The following is a 20,844-nucleotide window of genomic DNA, read 5'->3' as shown; positions in this document are numbered from 1 at the left end:
CCCCTGATCTCTTGGCACCCACAGCAAAAAGAAGCTTAGTCATGACTTTGTAGTCACAGCTGTCTCTGCCAGAGGATAGAAAGAAGAAAGAAAACTCTGCAGAAAACACCTCCCCCAACTTCTGCCGTAGAGTATTTAAGCTGAGTCATCATGATGAAGAATATGGAATATTAGTCTCAGGTAGTTCCTTCTCCACTAAATGAGATGGAATCTGTAGTAATTGCTATTTTTGCAGTGACAAATTAGAGGGAAGCAGAAGTCCAGAGTGGGAGAACCTCGGTCAATGTATGCAAACTCACACGAGTACTTTGAGATACTCGTCAAGGATAGGCTTAATTGGGCTATAATAAAGAAGAAAGTTATCACTACAAAACACACACATTTAGGCAGATGATGATGCTTTTTGTAAAACTTTCTGCTTTGGCGGCAGCAGAAATCAGAGTTGCTTACTGCAAGAACTTGTCATTAGCACTGTAGACTAGTTGTTAACGACTTTCAAGAAAACAAAATACTGTTTCTTGTTTTTTTAAGATTCGTATCCATGTTAGAAAATTTGTCTTGACTTCTGTTTTTTGCTAGAGAATACTGATTGGACTACTATAACAACTTGGTTCAACAGCTCATGTTGTATAGCAATCGCTTCACGTTATGTATTTTGATTGAAGTACATGTGTTGTATTCTGTGGACTCCTATGTCAAGGAAGTCTTGCTCAAATATAGATACTACTTGCAAATTGAATGATAGTGCATATTTTGTATAGACAAGAATGCTTGCTTACTTCAAAAACTGTCATGATTTGTTTTCTTGTTAAAAGGGAAAGATTATAGATTTTTTTTTTTTTGATATTCCACGAAAAGGAATATGGTAGAGCCACTTTTTTTTTTTCTTGCAATGAGTGCTAGTGATGCTGAAAATTTAACAGTAGAACTTTTGGACAGGCTTTAAAGTTTTGTTTTCTTTTTAATTAGTCCGTTTAGTCTCCTTACTCGGAAGTCACTTTTAATATTAAATCAAGAATGTATTTTGAAAACAAACTGTTACCTTGGAGTTTAGAGTAATTTAGAGAAAATAGTAAATGGTGAAGAGGAAAGTCTCAGGATTAGAAGCGCCTGCTCAGCTTGATGGAGTTGGTACAGTTTCAGTACTGGCTGTAGCTGTAGACATCCTTTTCCAGTCCTGGCGTGTCTTGGCTTACAAACTGATGATTTTATAAATAACAATTGAGGTTGTATAACACTGAAATTACTGTAGGAAAGGGAGATAGGCGATCAAATTTATTTTCCATTACCAGAAGCAGAATGTAAGTTCCATTTAGCTATGCTAAATTGGCATCAAAGAATCGGGAGAAACAATCTGTAGGTTATTGATTTTCTTCACAGCAGTGCAGCAGGTTGCAGCTGACAAAAGTTCCAAAAGGGCCATTTGCTAATCACAGATAAGCAAGATGAAGTTTAGTCCAGCAATACGGCTTTCACTTAAAGGCACATCTCCTTTTGCAGCTGCCGAAGTTGGGTAGGAGCTGTCTGTGCAGGCTTATGCCCTCTCAAGGCAAAGGGAGAAGCAGTGAGACTGATATTTTGCCTGCAGATATCTGTAGCTCGTGTGTAAAACTTCCAAATTCAATGAATAAATTGTGGCATGTAACTATGCATCTATATTGTTTATCAATTGCCAAAGTTAAAAGTGTGTATAAAGTTGTTATTTTTGACTTTTTTTGTCTTTTAAGTAGAAAACATTGAGTAAAATGTAAGATTATTTGCGTTTGTGAAGAAAACAATTTCTTTCAAAGCAGCTGATTTTCTGGAATAGGTGGAACCTGAAGCTCTTTTCCTAGCTTGGAGAAAATTTCAGCTCTAATACCCAGCAAGTCTGTAAGGCATATTCACATGTTGCGTTCACATCTGTTGCAGGAGAATCTGAAGTAAAATTCAAGTTTGTGAGAGAAGCACAAGGAACCCTGAAAACCTTGAATGTAGGGATGGGGACAGGCAAGTAAGCATGAGAGAATAATTTGGTGGAAGACAGCAAAAAGTGAAGAAATAGCAAAAGTGCAAGGGAGGAAGTTATAGAATATTTTCCAAAAGGATGGAAATAGATAAAAATTGGACAGTAATAATAAAAAAGATGAACAGGCAGAGAACCAGTAGTGGGTAAATCTGTAAGGAACCATGGAAGGTTCAGCCTTGATTAGATCTTGAGCAGGAGTCTTGGGTCTTATCAGAAAGCAGTTAATGTAGAAATAAAAGTAGTAAATAAGATAATTTCTTATGACACCTAAGGATCTTGTTCCTTACCAGTATCTGAATTTTCAAGGAAGTTAGATTACAGTTGATCATGGAAAGAAGGCGGGGAGAGAATATTGATTCATATGCATTTAAGAAGTAAATTCTTAACATACATAAAAGGGCTAATATATTCTTACCAGAGACTAGATTGACAGCTAGGGTTAGTATCATCACAAGAAAGCTCTCAAGGAAGAAAATCACAGCAAAACTGTGTGTCTGTGTGTGAATTTTCACAAGTGCCCAAATATCCCGAGGTCCAGTCAATGTGCTGCAGTTGCCAGAGTCGTGGTTGCAGAACTCTTTATTTCCCGAGAGGGAGAAAACAATCTTTGCTGCTTTCAGAAGAGTTTCAGGGCAAGAAGCTGTGCTTGGCATTTATGCTTGGAACAAGATCTCATGGAAGATAGTCCTCAAATGGATTTTATCCTGATTTTTATAGTAACAATAAGGTGTCCTTTAGACCTGGAGACTGTTTTCTGTGCCACTTAAAATAAATACCAGAGGATATTGGTCTCCTACTGTGTATAACAGGATAGCAGAGGTATATTGCCCTGTATGTGTCCTATTCTGTAATTCTGCTACTCTAGAAATTATTTTGCCAGTTTGATTGTCTAGATTTGCAGAAAGTATTTCAGTGGGGTAAAGCAAAATTATTTTCAAGTAAAAATAAAGTGAACGACATCTTCCAATACTAAGCAGTTATAAGGAGATTGTCAATCTAGGGTAAAGATAACTTGTGTGGTTAGACTGTGCCTAGTATTTTGAGAGTTGTACGCCTTGGACCGCAAAAGCTGTGTTTTGCGTGGCAGTTCATGCTTGCACATACGTGTTCTCATACGGCCTTCTGGCTGCTGTCCCCCTTTGCTTTTCCCCCGCTGGGGCTCGCTGTCTGAGCTGTGCCGTCGGCGACGCTGCGCGGCGCCCTGGGCGGCTGGGCTGGTGGAGGTTGAAACGCTCGGCGGGCACGCCGGGCGCGAGAGCCGGCCTCTGGGCGGGGGAAGAAGGGGAGCTGCTCACCCACCTTAGTCACTGGTGGAAACGTCACTGTTCCTGTCCGTCTCTGCTTCGTTCCTGCTTTTCCCGCAGATTTTAGGAGCAGGTGTTTTCTGCCTACTGCCCTGCAAGAGCCTCCAAGGTGGCTCAGATGCTGTCGTTCACTGTGCTTGCATCCTGGCCAAAGCTGTGACTTCCCTCCTCATCTTGGATTTTCCCCCCATTTACCATATGTGTGAGAGATGCTTTTCTTCTTTTTAACATTCTGTCTGAAAAATCCGGATGCATTTATCCGCTGTTGAGACAGCGAAAGAAGATACAGCATGGAAAACCCGACCGGCAGGTTTCGGTGGCGTCTCCGCGCGTTCTGCCCGCCGTCAGCGGTGCGCGCTCTCCGCTCCAGCGTTTCTGCCCGCTCTCCGGCTGAAGCGACCCCGGTGAGGCCGAGGGCGCGCTGGCCGCGCTCGGGGCCGCCGCGCGCTGCAGCCGGGGAGCCTCGGGCCGGGGCTGGGCCCGGCGCGCCGCCGCGGGCTGCGGCGGAGGCCTCCGAAGGAGCGGCCGCCCGCGCTCCCCGCGCACCGCCTCGCGCGCTCGGCCGGTCGTGTCCCGTGGAAGGCTGCCGGGTTGAGGAGGAACGGAAGTGTGGTGGGTCGCAGTTCTTCTGTTGGTTGGTTGCAGCAGCCTGAGTGAACAGGAGCCTCCTTCGGGCAGGCGAAGCGTTGCCGCTTGGCGCCCCACGAGCCTCGCTGCGGCCTTGCTGCGCGATGGGTCCAGCTCTCCGCGAGTAGTTTTCGCGCCGCTCGGGGCGATGGCGGGGTGGTTCGACTGGCCTGGCTTACGGTTTTAAAGCAAATCGTAATGCCGAGCCTCTTCTGAGGAGGGGGAGCAGGATGCGTGACACGTCCCGCAGCACCCCCTTGGCTGGGGACCTGAGCGGAGCCGCGACCAGCGCCGCTGCGGGGCGTTTATCGGGACGGCGGCTCGTTAGAGTACGTGGCTGATGACCAGCGTCCACTGCTGTTTGGCTGTCAGAGTAACCGAGTGCTGTAGCTTCAGTTAAACTGCTCTGGCGTTAAGGGTTTCTATTTGAGTGTTCTGAGCCCCTTTTCTTCTTTTCTTTTAATAAACATATGTTTTGCAGATCTTTAGCAAAACATTGGCACGTTTCATGAGTATTTCTCTTACAATGAACTTTTAAGGAAATTATTAAAAAAAAAAAAAAAGCCATGAAATGCTGCAATCCCTTCCCCCCTCCTAATGAAGGTAATATAGTTGATTTAGACATCTACTGACAAAATGAATTTGGGGGAGGTGTTAGTTGCCATTTGGAATTATTCATTCCTGTTAAAAAAATTGAAATATTTGAAAAATAATGTCAGAGCTCCAAAATCCTGAGGTCAATTGCAGGCAGAGTATTTTAAGAGTAAGTGTATGTTGGTTCTCTTTATTTTCCCTCTGGTCTCAGTGTTCTTGGGTCATACACAAGCCACACAGATGAGCTTTCTCAGCAGCCAGGAGAACAAGATGCCTGTATTAAAAATAGAAGAAGCTGAAATTTAAGCATGCTTATGATGAAGTCAGAGCCACAACTTACAGCTATTGTCATGTTTATTATATTATGTCACTCTGTTACAAGCAGATTTATATAGTAAACAAAAGCTTTGGGTAGTATCTTTCATGTAGTTAGAAAGAGAGACGAAGGTAAAAATGTAGTCACGTTGCTACTTTTTGGCAAGCTGATACTCTGAGATGATGCTAGTTTATTTTATTCCTTTTCCTTTTAGAAATAGTATTTTCTCTTTAGTGTTGCTATTTCACTTTGCAGCTTTCTAACAGCGGTGGTATGTTTTGATATTCTGTAGTCTTTTTAATTGCAATTACTGGGTTTTAGTTAACACTTATTACCTTGTGCATAATATTTCCACTGGATGATTTTGTTATACAACCTTCTCCAGCACTGTCTGTCTTTAGCCTGATTATGAAACAAAAATCAGGGAGCAGATACTTTGGCTGAAATGATGGCATCTCTTGGCAGTGATGAATTTACAAGGTGTTCTACATTTTTGTCTTTTACCCTTAATAAACTACCTAGTGTCACAAGTATTTGCAGCTCAACAAGGTTGGACCACACAGTGTCTGCTGATCAGGACATACCTAAAATGCTTGAAGAAAACAAAAAGGAGAGGGGGAAGGGAGAAAGGGGAGCATAAGCTATTCCAAAGCAGCTCTTTTGGCTTGTGATTCTACTTTACTGCTTTGTCTTCTACAGCATCTTCTGTGTCTATTATTTTTAATATCATGATTGTTTTCACAGTTTAGTTTGTGTTCATGTCTAGCACTGCAAATTTGAAATCAGCCCTATTTTGAGAGAGAGTGAATACTGTTTAGGATCCTGTTCCCTGCTTCCCCTCCCCGCCGAAACAGTTTTCTTCCCTGAAAAATTTGTCCAAATAGCTGACCAAAAGATGACAGACTATCAAGATTAAGTTTTGGTACTGTCAGCGGCAGTTATGTCAATCATCAGCACCGTGAATTTACAGTCTACTTGTGAACATCATCTTCAGATTTAAAATGTTTAATGCAGACTTTCCTCTGCCTCTCTTTAGCATCTAGCTATTTCTACTTAACTGCATAGTTTCTTCAGAAACAGCTCTATAAATTAAAAACACATGGATAGAAGTGCACGTTTCACCAAAACAATGCTGACAGCCTGAGGATCGTGTTAATGGTGGTAAACTCACTTTTCAAACCTAGTACAGCCAGAAGAATTTTTATCATTGTGTGGTGCCTTTATTCTAATAGGTTTGTAAAAGCATATTCATGAGACTAGATAATGCTTTCTGATTGTTAAAAATGTGTAATGATTGAAGCAGCTGATGAAAACTGTGATGATCATGAATATGGTATACTCTGGAAAACTCATAACTGCTTGCAAAATCTGTTGCATTGGTGATTTCCCTTGTTAGATGATTGTATAAGTACTGTATTTGACTATTGAAATTATTATTACAATTTTTTTCCAGGCGACTGGCTGGCAATGACCTTTCTTTTATCCATCCAAAGGCCTTGTCTGGCTTGAAAGAACTCAAAGTTCTGTAAGTAATCCAGTTTTCAAGCTTCATAGTTAGCTGTATGCTTTCTTATTGCGCAGTCAGCCTGTTTACTGGTAGAAACTTTTCTTTCTTCCTCTGCTTAGACAACATTGTAACATCTTCCTACCTCAAACTTAAAAAAACTCCTATACTTTTTATAAAGCCTGCTGTATGCGGTGATGTTGAACAGCTATGGACTTGACTGAACCATAATTATTGCATTTAATTGGAACATTTACTTAACTCTGAATTATATCTTGTAGCAGCAAAATCCTTAGAGGAGAGAAGGAGGGGGAAAAAAAATAAAGCTTTTTGTTGTCTGCCTCCCCTTTCTTCCCCCCTTTATTCCATCAGATGTTCAGATATTATCAGGTAGTACTAGTGCTTACAGAGATTTGAGATAGTGTTTGACTTTTGAACTGCCTCTGGTAGAAATCCTCAGCATATATGCATAGTTTAGGTGAGATTGACTTGCTATTAGAAAATTTTCATTAAAAAAAAAAAAAAAAAGAAGTTAGACTTCTTTCCCACATCCTGTTTTTTGTTCTCAGATGAGAATATTTCCTTCAACTGTTTTTCCATGTCTAAGGATGAAAATAACTTTCTACTGTCTACTGAGATTTTTAAAACAAAGCAGTCCTTTATTCAGAAATTGAAGCATTTATGTTAGCATAAGTATTTCCAAGTGCTAACTTGGTAATACATAATTAATTACACGTGTATTTAAATAAGCTGATGAAAAAGGACTGTGAGATTGTAAAGGGAAGCATAAACACGCAGGATAATCAGGGTGCAGATTAGGAAATGGACTACTACAGTACTACTTGGTGATGCCCTGTAAATTGAATGCATGGTGTCAAAGCCCCTGAAGCTGTCTCCAGTGGAATACTCGAGACTGGAAGTGCTTGATATTCTAGCAATTGTTGGAAAAATTGGGATCTTGGGATATTATGGGATATTATATTATCTTGGGATATTATATTGACTAACTTGCCTAATTACGGTTACACCAATATGCACCAAAATCGAATAATAACTGTGTGAGCTATCAATTATTTACACTGTTTATAAAAGTACTCATCATGTAATATCGCACTCTCATAAGAAAAGTTCTAAAAACCACCCTATATAACTTAATTCAGCTTGATTCTAGTTTCCTTAAATGCCTCTTAAATGTTGTGCCCAGAGGTGCTTTGTTGTGCACACACTTTGTAAATTAGATTGTTAATGCGTTGTGCATTAATGCAGCTTTAAGGAAAATTAGAGGTTTGTGTATTTTGTAGCATGTTTAGGATGATTTCATAAGAAAATAATAAAATATCATTCATTTTAGCAAATTTGTTCCACTATTAAGTTGTTCTACCTTTTCAGTGAGTTACCAGGAGAATTTTAGCACATTACGTCAGAAGTTTGTTCTCTGCAAATTAATGCAGTTAATGAGTTGTAAATAGTACAGAAATAGACCATTTTCCTGTTTCATAGTTGTATTTTTGAGTATCTTGTCATGTTAATTTCAAATGCTTTTGTTACACTAGAAATCTGTGAAATCATAACAGGACCTTGGGCCTCTTCTGTCAGCTAGATCTTTTATAAAGATCATTATCAAATTCTACTTTACTAACACAGTGGGGATTTTTGCAGAACCCTGCAGAACAATCAGCTGAAGACTGTACCTAATGAGGCCATCAGAAGATTAAGTGGTTTACAGTCCTTGTAAGTTTTCTTATTGTGCCTTTGTTTTTGCATTGTTCTCCAAACCTACTTTTTAGTCACTTTGTTCACATTTGCTTCATGCTATAAAGCTTTGAAGTGTAATCATTTCTGTGTAATAATGTATCTGGATTTTTATATTGCAATTTCAACTGAAACAAAGTTTTCCAAGAAAAGTTCATACGGAATTTCATTAATCTTGTTTGGTAGGGATATGCAAATCCAAACTCTTTCTAAACCCAAACTCAGATAGGAAACTGCTGCGTGAATGTAGTGGTGGTGCTGTTAAACATTTCTCATCCTACTGCAAGTCCTAAGACGTTCAAGCAGTTTTAAAGTCTTGTGCAAAAATGAATCACACCCAAGTCCTTTGTATCTGGAGGAGGAAAAGGGGTTTCTGTTTCTGGGAAGGAGTATTGTTTGGAACTCACGTAGCACTGATTTCATGGTAAGATGTTGAAATCACATAGACAGTTATGAACACTTCAGCCATTATTTCTAGTTGCTCATAAGATATTTTATAGGTGCTTATACTATCTCATGGCTTCTTGTGTTTTATAAAGCATCTTAATTGGACCTTAATGCCTAGTTACAGTTCTGTAGGTGGTAGGTACTCATCACTGTGATGGAGGGGGGTGGGATGGGGGAATGTTCGTATTTTTTTCCTCCTTTTAGCATGCCTTCAGAGAGAGGGGGAAGATTATCTATTCTATATATGCCAAAATTCAGGTTTCTGGCCTAAAACACCATTTCTTCCACTGTCACAGTAGATTATGTAGTAGTTGTGCAACTTCTGCAAAGCTGCTTTCTGCATTCCCTAAACTTGGATCTTGGCCATTACATTCTCATAATTACTCCAGCGTTCCTGCCTCTTTTCATCTCAGGAAACCACAGTGCACTGCATGGGGTAGTACAAGATTGGTAGCAGATTGTCCTGCTGTGGGGCAGGAACAGGAGTCTGTCATGCCAGACTGTGTCCCACCCTAGTGCAGTCCCTGTACCTCCTTTGGTTCCACTACTTAACAGTGACCAGGTCCTGCCCAAAATGGGGAGTGTGAGAAGTACCCAGCTGGAGAGAGCAGTGAGCATGGATGCCAAGATGGGGCACGGGCTTCCCCAGACTTTTTGATCCAAGAGTAGGGCACGTGTATGTTTCCCTTTGCAATTAGGTTAATTTTTATGATGTCCGTTTCCCTATTGTTTTAATGTCTCTGAAGAGATTGTGGCCTTCGGACTAAGGTATATTTTGAATTATAATAAAAGCACTTCAAATGACAGTATGTGAATAACTGTTTATGAATAGTAATAAAGGAAATCCTCCCTCCCTGCTTTCAGTGTTTTTCTGATGCCAAAGAGGAAATTATCTCAGTCAATACTTCTGTTGTCTGCAAATTATCTGTTTGGTTTTCAGTGAATATACTTTTGTCTCTAACATTTTAAACTTTAAATGGGAAACAAGGAGTATTGTAAATAGATAGGTAAATAGATAATCTCCAGTGCCTGGTTTTGTGATATTTTTATGGTCAAAAGGGAAGGGACAAACAACTAAAGGAAAAGTAGTGAATGAAGAAATTAAGTCACTATCTCTCTGTCTTTTTTTAAATTCATACATTTAAATAAAGTCAGAGGAGAAAAAAAAGAAAAAAATAAGTTAGGGACATTTCAAACCAGTAGACGTTTTAGGTGTTGAAAAAAAATCACTGAATGATTATGTAATATTGTATAATATAAGTGTTATAACCATGTGACATAACGTAATCATAATGTTAGTGACAATTTAAAGTGTGATGAGGTTGTCCTTTGTGGTAGCTTTGTTGTTCATGGACAAACAATAAACTGTATCGATTTTCAGAAGATCAACAACGAGACAGGTTAATAAGGAGCAAACTTTTTTTTCTTTATCTGTGGAAAACTAGATCTGAGTTTTCAGAACTACTGTTAGAAATACACTAAGCAAACCTCATCTGACAGTCCTTGAAAGTCAATGTCAGAAGCTCAGAGAGAATCCCCTCCACTGCCGCTGATACGGATCCTGATTTTGGTTGCCTCTTGCTTCATTCCTGAGAGGATATCTGTCTGCAATGCAAAATCACCATAATTTGTTAAACTGGCAGCTATGTGAGAACAAATTGTTTCTGAGGTAAATGTAGTGAGAAATGTGAAGTATTTTGCTGTCTGATCTGTACTTGACCAGAGTACATTTCTGTCATTTTAATGAATTTCAGGAAAGGTTTCCATGTGTTACATCACTCAAATTAGTGTAATTTATGTACATCCTCTACTAATGTAGGGAACATCTTCTGCTAGAGGAATGTAGGACTGGTCCTGTGACTTTTGTGTGCGAGCATGGACATGTTAGTACCAGCATGCTGCTTTGTTAATAATAAATAAATTAAAATTAAAAAGAAGGAACTTTTCAAAATAGTTTGTCAAAAATGTATTTAGGCCCCTCAGCTGCTGTGACCTCTTTCTAAAACAACTCTTTCCAGAATATATGTTAGAAAGTTTGCTTCTGCCTTTTCAATATATAATCTCCATCTAGAACCTGCAAGTTTAATCATCATTTAACTGGCCATCTCTCGGAAGTTTCCCAGTTTGCCCTGAAGTAGGCTTTAGGGGGATTTTTTCGTAGTGAAGATGCAAATCATTTGTTCCTAAATCTTTATAGCATATTGATAACCATTCAGTTTGAAACTTGCATGAACTCTCTAGTTCTACATTAATGTACTGCAAATTCAAGATGTGTGGGAAGACAGTTGTCACATTGTATGCATTAATGATCCCTGTAAAACTTACCTGGTCTGAGATAAAGATGATTACAGGAGCTTTATGTTTTCTAGTGTTTATAGGATAGCTGGAGAGTAGCCAGCGTGGCTCACAACGCCAAATGACAGCTCCCTATTTTCTGTTTATATTGGATATTTTCCCATCTCTGTCCTCCTAACGAGAGTTAGAATATAGGCATTATTTATGAAGTTTACCTAAACGAAGGGTTATAGTGAGTGGAGACTTGCTTTTCAGCAGCTCAGAATAATTTATCCGGCAGGACGTGTTTTCAGGTTGCAAGGTGCAGTGATATCCCTGAAGAGAAACTTGGACTGCAATAGCAGGGCAAAAGGCACCGGTTACTCAGCTTGTGCTTGTGGCTTTTGGTAGCAGTAACTTGACAAAAAAAAGGAGCTTCACAAATGCAAACAGTGCTATTGGTGTCTTTCAGTTAGCGCAAAGCATCAACAGTGTGTGTGTGTGTGTGTGTGTGTGTGTGTGTGTGTGTGTGTGTATTAGCACAAGCTAGTGAGGTGGCACACTTCACATTTTAGGTCTGGAAATGATATTGATGAGGTTTACTGGCAGTCCGAGGGCGATACAGAGGTGGGAGCTGTATGCCACTCCGTCATTCATGCCAACGGGAAACAATTTCAGAGGATCATTTGTTTAACGCCTTAACATAAAAAACATATTTGACTGTGCTGCAAACTTTTTTGTAATACTTGCTTATTCTGTGGTTTAACACATAACATAGGGATTTGTAAAATGGTTCTGTAAACTGCAACAACTTTGTAAATACAAATTTTGAATCATAGTACAGAAAATTCTGGTACAGTTCTCAGTGTGCGACATCCTGAAACTGTTACATATGTATATTCCATAAGAATATATATGAGAAATACTATTCAGAAGTAAGAGAATTATATTCCATTTGAACTGAAAAACCTAATTGCTGCTAACTTTAGTGGGCATATGCTGTCAAATCCACAAGTCACATTTGGAAGTTTGTCAATGGCTGTTACGATATGTTTTGTTACAATTTCAGTTTAGGAATTACGTTATTGTCCCCGCGTGCGTGCGCACACGGTACTGTGGTCGGTAGGAGTAGTCCAAAGTGCGGCAGCCGCGAGATTGCGCCGGATTCCCCAGATGTGGTACCGTGAACACGCCGGGGGGTCCCCGGCGGTGCGAGCCCCTGCGCGGCCCCCGCCTGCGATGTCCCTCTGGTTCCCAAGAGGGAACAGGCTTGGCCCAGGCAGGAAGAAGCTGGGGTCTTGAGGCTGGGGTCCTGGTGCAGGACTGCGAGAAGCAAGAACAGGATCTTCCTTTGCAGGGTGCAGGTGTATAATAAAAGGGTGGGAAACAGGATGGGAATGTGTAGTCTGTGCATAATCTGATCAGAGTATTTCTACCAGACCGGACACTATTCAAGTGTGCTGTGGCACCTGTAGGCTTCTGTTTTCAGCATTCAATTTCTTTTTATTATTATTATTTTTTTATTAGAAAGGATTCCTTGTACAGTTAACATCTATATTCATGTCAAAAAATCACGTCTAGAAACATTCCTCTAGTGGCGTAATTAAAATACACGGCTTGACATTGTAGTTCACGTTGATGGCAATGGTCTTTCTAACTTAAAACTTAAGCATGTTGGAGGTGTCAGAAAAGAAGGTGCCTGAATGTGGAGAGGACAATACAAATGCTGTTTTGTACCTGGTAATCCGAAAACATTGTTCTGCTTGCTTATTTCGTTTAAAAAATGTTTTATAGCTTCTGTTGGTAATTTTGTTCAGTGATTCTGGATTATAGTATTTTGAAGGATGTGTATCTGTTTAGGAGATTACAGAAGATGTTGATTAACAGCAATAATCAGATTAAGTTTACAAGTATTGATACCATCTCAGACGTAGTATACTCCTTTAACAGCTGTAGGTGCTTTTTTTAAAAAAAAAAAAAAAACAAAAACCAAAAAACCCCTACCTTTAACAGGTCATCTTTTTCTGAAGTTTTTTTTTTTTTTATTCTGTGCTGTTTTACTTCCCTTTTACTAAGGGTTAGAGAAAGTCAACCCTCAGGTGAGGTATAGAATTAATCTATCAGCACCAGAATGGGAAAGGTTTCTCATTCACACACATTTTGTTTTAAACCTACAAAACCAATACAAAATTAAGGATGCTGAATATGCTTCTCCTTTGCATTTTTTTTAATGATGAATTTTGAGCACTGTCCTCAGTATGCTTGATTATGATGAAAAAGTTTTAAAAATACAGTGGTTTAAATACTCTACTTCGTGAACTTTGCATACTTGCTGAATGACAAGAATCTTATTTTTCTATGCCATGTACACCTCTAGAAGCTCTTCTGGTTTTCTTGAAAGTGATGGCCTTTTCTTGTGAGCTTCAGGAATCTTTGCAGATTGTGTACCTTATTTTTCACTTGCTGAAGGATTTTAAATAAAAATCAGTAAGTGGTTTGGAAACAGAACGCACTGGGGACTTAACTGGGATGGTGGAAGTAGTTCTGCCCATCAGTTCGCACAGCATGCAGGTGAAGATGAACTCCTAGGGTAACTGAATCCCCTATGGGTGATTTACAGCAATTCTATTTTTATGATCTCTGGCTAGTACCATCTTAAACATTTCAACGTAAGAAATTTGCGTCTGCAGATCAGTACTGGGTGTTGAAGTTAGCTTGTTGGATACATTGCTAGCTTCTGAGAGCTGCTGTAAATTTGGCTTTGATAAAGCAAATCTTTGTATTGATATCTGTGATTCATAAGGAACAGAGAGCAACTGCTTAATGCAGTGAGCAAATGCACCGAGTGTTTTAGAGTACCTGTAACACGGACCTGTTAACATGGTGGGTTTAGTGTCTTACGTTGTGACAGAATTTCCTATGTATCAGGCTTATCAGTACTCAACTTCAAAACTAAAAATCTACTCCAGTGTTATTTGACTAATTTCTTTGTGGTTTTTGAAGGAGCACTTAAAAGACCGAAGGTCTTTAACAACCGCCGTTGACGAGAAGTGGTTTAACAGAAGAGTCAGGCATGAATTCATTAACATCGGCATTAAGCTCTTTCATTCAGTACAAGGTTGTTGAATTCCTCAGTCTCTGAAATCTGAAAAGTAGGATGAAAAGTAGATCGCCAGCGCGAGGTAGCTAGGCGAACAGGGGGTCTCTGACGGGAGCTGAAGACGGACTCCCTGTGTCGGCCGGGTCTTCCCGAGCGCCCGCTGTCAGCCCCAAGTCCGGAAGGGCTGAGGCCACCTTGTGCCGAGATGAGATGACATCCGTGGACGCGTCTGCGGTCCGGGCCACCTGGGGCACCGCGCCGAGGGAACCGTGGCAGGACGGTCTGCAGCGGGAGCTGGCTCGCCGCTGGTGCGCTGGCGGGCAGCTGGCGGCCCCGAGGAGCGGAGGCCGAGCCCTCTAATTCCAGGGGGAGCAGCAGAGTTGGAGAGAAACGTCAGCTCTTCCCCCGCGATGGTGCTTTCTGCCCGCTTCTGCACCTGGCCTTCCTGCCTCTTTCCAGTCCTGCTGGAAGCCCGTGAACCTGCAGCCTGCGGGTTTTGCAGCAGAGTTGCAGGCCGAACCGAACCGCAGGATTTGGTGCCGTTCTGCTTTGCCTTCCGCGTGCTCTGCGCGTGAAGATGCTCTTTGCGCCGTTTCCCGGGCGTGCTTCGGAGGACGGAGAAAGCTCGCCGTAGGGCAGCGGCGCAGAAGGTGTCAGGCGAGGGGAGGCGGTGCGCGGGCGCCGTGCCGTCGCGGGCAGGACGGCACCGCGAGGGGCCGCGGCTGCGGGACGCTGCTCTCATCGGGGCCTCGGAGCAGCCCGAGCTGGCGGCAGAAGTTGGGCTCCTCCAGCAGCACCCTGGCCTTTGCATCCAACCCGTGAAGTAGACCTTGCGTCCAGTAGAGCTGCTGCTGAGCTTATTTCGCTGGCAGAGCCAGGTGCTTTTGCACGAGTAAGTATTGATCAGAACGGTTTCTGTTCCGATTTGGCGTGCCGCGGGAAAGGCCCGCGGGGCAGCGTGCGACTGCTGCGTGGCTGCGTTACGGGGAAGCCTAGGGCTCCCGTGGAGGAAAACTCCCTCTGGGGAAACGCTGAGAAGGTCTGGGCGGGTTTCTTTAGCTGCTAGTGCTCCAAAAATAGAGGATTTTTTTCTGACTTTTTTTTTTAATTGATTCTATTTTTTCATCATAATGTGTTCAAAAGGTTGCATCCCATGCCATTTCACCCCCCAGGTATTTGCCATAGAATTGGTATGTTCTCCATGTGCTGGCATGTTACTGGTTGGCCTGCTTTGAGATTTGTGGTGAAAACTTTTTTTAAGATTTAGAATATGCTTGATTCAGAATGGTCACTCTGTGCTTTTACAAAATATATGTTTATATACATAGATACATACTAGAATTTTGAACTTTTCATTTAAATAGATGTGTGAGTTCATATTTGTTTTATAGTTTCCTGAAGCTAAGTTATTATTTGTAGGTGAAATTTAAATAGCTATGTTCTTTACTTACTTTAACAAGATACAGATTTTTACTGTCCACTTACTTGTTTTATTGTGCAGTTTGAGTTGGAGTTTGTGTGAGAAAAGAACCTGACAGGTAATAAAAGTAAAGATGACAGCTCAGCAAGTAAAGTCTGAATTTATAGACAAAAATTTAAAGGTTGCTCATAAGCCAGTGCCTATCGGGAAGCTGGCACTGGAGTAGCTTCTGAAAGATTAAGGAATTTAAATATATGCTGCAAGCTATAGTTTAACACGCATAGTCTTACCTTTAACACTTTAATGGAAAAGGACAGTCATTGTAAAAGTTAAGTCCAAACGATGAAGAATATTGCTTATATGTTGCTAGGTATTAGCGTTAGTAAATACTTGCTTACTCTGCCTTGAAAAGGTGTGGTCCTTGCTCACAATATTTTGTGGAATTTGTCAGATATTTTAGTTCTGCTTTTCAGTTGTTTCACAAAGTACACCAGTATGTGCATTTCACGTTACATAAAAGCATTACAGCTGTATTTTGCATGATGAACACAATGTAGATAAGTTTTAATTGTCTGAAAGAAAAAAAAAGACTGCAGCATATCAGGCTTATGCTTAGAGGCGTGAAGGGCTACAAAATTTGTGGAGGAAGGAAAGAAACGGAAATGACAGAATTATTTTTAAAAAATAAATCTGGAGGTTCAATAATAATAGAAATCCAACGCTATTGCTCGATTTTTGGATAGCACAATAATATCCAGTTTGGTTCTTTTGATGTTGTTTGTTCCTATTATATTTGTAAATCACAGATTTTCCCTCTAAAACTGTCAGTGTAACTCACTGAAAACTCTGGATACAATCATGTTTTCAAATATTTTATTGATATGTCCTTCGTCATCTGGGAAAGCTGGGACTAGCACAGTGATCTTCAGATTTAAGAATTAGGAGATCACTGTAAGTGGAGAGTTACAGGGAGACACAGATAATCTCAGTGTGATATCCTGCCTTTCTGCTTAACACTGGCCTTGTGCGTTTGCATTAATAATTCCTTTCAACTCTATTCAGACGTTGAACTTCTTAAGATGGTGCTAGATGTTTGCTAAGAAGTCATGGAGAATGAGAAAAATGCCCTTTTTCATCTTCCAAACCTTCCTGTTCAGTGAAAATGGTGGATGTTTTCCTCCTTTCCCCCATAGCTGTGGGCATGAGAAGATGAAAATTGCAGATTCTCCACATATAGCTGTGGAGAGTCATCGTTTTTTAGATCACTGGTGCAGCACAACTTGGATGCTCAGTCCCATGCGATCGGCTCAGAGTTAACAGCAGAGCGTGTTGGGAACCGGAGCTGCAGAGCCTGGCAGAGGCTTGGAGCAGTGTCTGAGCGCGCTGCGTGCAATACGTACCTCTGGGCAGAGCGCGGGACGGAGGAAGCCTCTGCTGCCTGCTCCCTGAATCTGAAGAAAGGCAGGTGATTTCTAATGTCTTTTTTTTTTTTTCTTTTTTTTTTTCTTCCCTGAAGTAGAGCTAGAGGCTTTTTTTCCCTTTCCTATTTTTTTAATCAACAGGCGTTTAATTTCTCTGAAATGTTACGGTCTCAATGCAGTCTAAAAGCATTCAAACCGAATAGCGTACACATCTACCAAACCATGGGGCAAATCAAGGGGATGGCCAGTATATCAACTATAGGAATTAGCTCTTTGATGTATAGCTTTGGAGTTAATGGCATCTTAGAAGAGAGCTTTTAACTGCACACAGCTTTAAAGTATCCACTTATACTTGTGTATTTATTGCTTAATATGATGCATTTCTTGACTTTTTATTATGTGGAAATTCCACTTCTGATTTTTAAAAATCTGACAAATCATGTACATCACAGCACGAAAAAATTCCTTCTCTGAAGTAGATCAAGTCAGTTGCTGCTTCTGGGATGTCCTGAGAAAAATTCTCAAGGCACTATGATGAAGCTTGGCTTCTTGCCTTGAATTCAGCAAGTCCTTTAAATTTCAGAGGAAGAATAATTAGGCTAATGCAGACCATTTTGTTAAATCCAACATTTTAGCATCATGCATCTAAATTAATTCTTAAGAGTTAATAAAATGGATCTCCCAGGTACGCAAAGTGCTTTGAGCTAGGCTGAAAAGAGACATCTGCAGCTGAGTAGCTGCAGCAACTTAAAGAAACATCTCCCTTTCCGTTTAACGCTTTCCGACTCTCCCATGCAGTCAGTGAGATGGATTGACTGCTCTTCCTCGGCTCCGGTGCAGAGCAAGGCCAGCTAAAGAGCTGGAAGTCCAGCAGAATTCACTGATGTTTGTGCTGTCTTGACTTTGCACGGGAACAAATGAGTTGCCAGGTCTTTTTGGTGAGCCTGGAGAGGGACAGAGAGAATGACAGGAGGCAACAGTTTCTTAAACTACTCCAGCCAGATTTTCAAGAGCATGTCTGGTCATGGTTTTAGAAACACAACAAATGCTTAATACAACACAAAGCTTGCAGAGCTGATTTGTATTGTAATAAGCATCAGTATTAAGATAGTATTTAAATGCAATGTATGAGTTTTGTCTCCCCAGACCATGGCACACACGACATGACTCGTATACTGACCATTTCAAAATGGTATGCAAGGTGCTTCATCCCACACTTGAAGTCGTCAGCTTTCAGCTGCTCGTCGACCTAGAGCAGGCAGCCTCTAGGTTGAATCATAGTCAGATGTTGCCTGTTGTTCATAGCCCTGCAGAATCCCAATCAGTTATAGTTCATTTTTTCATCTCATGAGCTGCCACTGCTGCCCCCTTCCATTTCACCCCTTTGTGAAGAGTAGCTCTATACTGATACTTCTTCCTGAGTGGCTGTGATTGCCAGGGGTGATACCAAAATAGCTATGTTGCCAGTGTATGCAGATGGAAAAACAAATTGGTTCAGAGCATGTTGTGTGTGTGTGGGGGGGGAAGAACATGTAATTTTGCATAACATTTTCTGTTGTCACTGCCAAACTCAAGGCATCAGACGAGGAGTGCAGTATTGTGCTTGTCAGCCCTGATGGGAAACTATTCCTGGTTAGATTCTCCAGGTAACACCTGCACCTCCTGTAGCGAGGGCTTCACATCTGGAGTCTGGAGCTGGGGATGTTCACATAACCTCCTAGCTTTCCAGGTGTGGAATGGGGTCTTTTTTAATGCTTTGAAACCTGAAGAAACTGTGAAACCCAATAGCATAGGTGAGCTGGTAATCATAGCAGAACTAATTGTCACAAGTAGTTTGCTTTTTGAATGATAGCTAAGTCCTTTTCGACATGCGTTATTGCTACTGGTATTTGTGATCACAGTTAATTTAAGGGAAAAAGCGATCGCAAATCTGGTAACGTGCAATACTCAACAATAATATTGTTATATTTTGCATTTTTTGTGGAATATGTTAGAAAGGATCAGGTGCCAGAATGAAGGAAATCTCTGGTTAGTTAATGATGTATTTCATTTGGCAGTGGAATTCATTAACTTTTTAAAAATAATCTCATTCTCTAAAGCAGTAATTTAAGATGTATTACAGTAACACAAAACAATACATATAAGTGTCTAATGCTATTGAAAATGTAGCTATAGGGATTATAGGTTGAAATGAGTAAATGCCTCTAATATTTGATGCAGCATAAAGTTACCATTTTTAAATCTTGTTCCAGTAATGTGTTTATAGGAGCTGGAGCTTTTTTTTTTTTTTTTTTGGGGGGTGGGTCTAGTGTTACCAATTTTCTTTAGAAAGCTGATTGTAAGTATATAATTAAAATGTTTTATTAAAAATGTCTAAGGACAAATTTTATGAAGTTTTCTGTTACAGGCTCTTCATTGACAAAAGAACATTTACGTTCAACTTCAGTTGAACCGACTTTTCAGTACTAAACTTCATTAAAGTATATTTAAATTTAAAACAATGTTCTGAAGTGATAATTTTTAATCTACTTTTTTTTTCCACTTAGCTGTAGTTTGTGGATTTACTGTGTCAGTTCTTTTTGTTGTAATGTAGGCGTTTAGATGCTAATCACATCACTGCTGTACCAGAAGATAGTTTTGAGGGTCTAGTCCAGTTACGTCACCTTTGGTTGGACGACAACAGTTTGACGGAAGTTCCCATCCATCCACTCAGCAATCTCCCCTCTCTGCAGGCGTTAACGCTGGCTCTGAACAAAATAACACATATTCCTGACTATGCGTTTACCAACCTTTCAAGTCTTGTTGTTCTGTGAGTATTATGAATTTCTGTTCTTTAGTTCAGTTTGATCCTTCCTAGTTACACCTTTGATTTGTATAGAATGTCACTAATGTTTTAGCTCAGTTATGTGGTAGATTATACCCCCAAACACAAGAAAATGTCATTATCATATGTACTGGATAATCTGCTAAAGAATTGCTAAAGTTCTTTTGCTAAATTGAAAGTCAAGTGTGCTATGGATGGTGAGGTTATTGTATATTTTTCTATGACATTTCATTCTAGTAATGAATATTTTAAACTCACTGCTGTCACAGAAAGATCGAAGGTATTAAAAAAAGGAAATGTATGCTACAAGCCTGTTTCTATTGGGTATACTTAAACTTTTCTCTAAAGTATCTCCAAGGATGAACACTAACAATTATATTGATAACCGTGTGTAATGGTTTTCCTGAAACATTTCACTGTCTCATTTTCATAGAAATACCTGCTAATTTGTTCACTTACATGAAATTATTTACTTGTCATCATACTTACTTTGGTTGTTCTTATTTTTAGGCATCTTCATAATAATAAAATAAAAACTATAGGAAAACACTGTTTTGATGGATTAGACAACCTTGAGACCTTGTAAGTATGCTTCTAAGGGTAGTTTTATTCAGTGTTATTTCTCTCATTCCCAGCTTAAAGTTACTTTACTGTTGCATAGCAGATGTTGAAAATAAGGCATGTGTGCACAGCACAATAAATACCAAGAACGTTTAGGACTAGCTCAGATTTCAGAAGTGAAGGCTGTATCAGAGCAGTGCTCCACCAAAACTAACTAAGTAACTATGTTGAGAAGCAGGTAAATATTAGCCTGGGTGAAACGTCATGTTGGATGATGTTGCTCTAATGTTCCTAATCCTGACCTCACTGGTGTGTCTTTGCATAGCACTCCCCTGAGTCAGGTGGGTACAGCAGTATTGTTTAAGTGGCCTTGTGTGTGATAAGGAACAAATATTTGTTTCTCAGATTTACTGTAGGATTAAACACACTTAAAATATGTTGCAAAAACTGTTGTGTGACAGTAAGAGGTTTCTCAGAGTGCTCCCGTGGGCGCTCTCCCGTGTTCCTCTCTTGCTGGATAGGCACTGTTGCCTGCCAAGGAAACGACATTGCTGGTGCCCCAGCAGCTCTCAAACCAGTCTTTTGCAGATTAGTGGAAAACAACAACCCAGTGCCTAGGTTCAAGCCTCTGCTACAGGAAATTCGCTTGAGTTTACTTCAAACACTGACGTGCATTAAAGTGATAGACAGTT

At 40.4% G+C, this 20,844-nt stretch overlaps 1 protein-coding gene across 2 annotated transcripts in view; it reads left to right on the top strand.

Moving 5' to 3' along the window:
- LGR4 (leucine rich repeat containing G protein-coupled receptor 4) overlaps positions 1–20,844 on the top strand; it is a 78,997-nt gene that overhangs the window by 43,409 nt on the left and 14,744 nt on the right. The window contains exons 3-6 of one of the 2 annotated variants that reach the window (XM_062577181.1): positions 6,303–6,374; positions 8,013–8,084; positions 19,361–19,576; positions 20,102–20,173. In XM_062577181.1, coding sequence (XP_062433165.1) covers positions 6,303–6,374; positions 8,013–8,084; positions 19,361–19,576; positions 20,102–20,173 — 432 coding nt within the window. The remainder of the gene's footprint in view (positions 1–6,302; positions 6,375–8,012; positions 8,085–19,360; positions 19,577–20,101; positions 20,174–20,844) is intronic. The other variant, XM_062577182.1, reaches the window with a different exon arrangement.

The sequence above is a fragment of the Rhea pennata genome, chromosome 5, assembly GCF_028389875.1.
Source record: "Rhea pennata isolate bPtePen1 chromosome 5, bPtePen1.pri, whole genome shotgun sequence".
In the NCBI taxonomy this organism is placed as follows: Eukaryota; Metazoa; Chordata; class Aves; order Rheiformes; family Rheidae; genus Rhea; species Rhea pennata.
The sequence above is the reverse complement of the archived record's forward strand: the minus strand, read 5'-3'. Positions and strand labels throughout refer to the sequence as shown.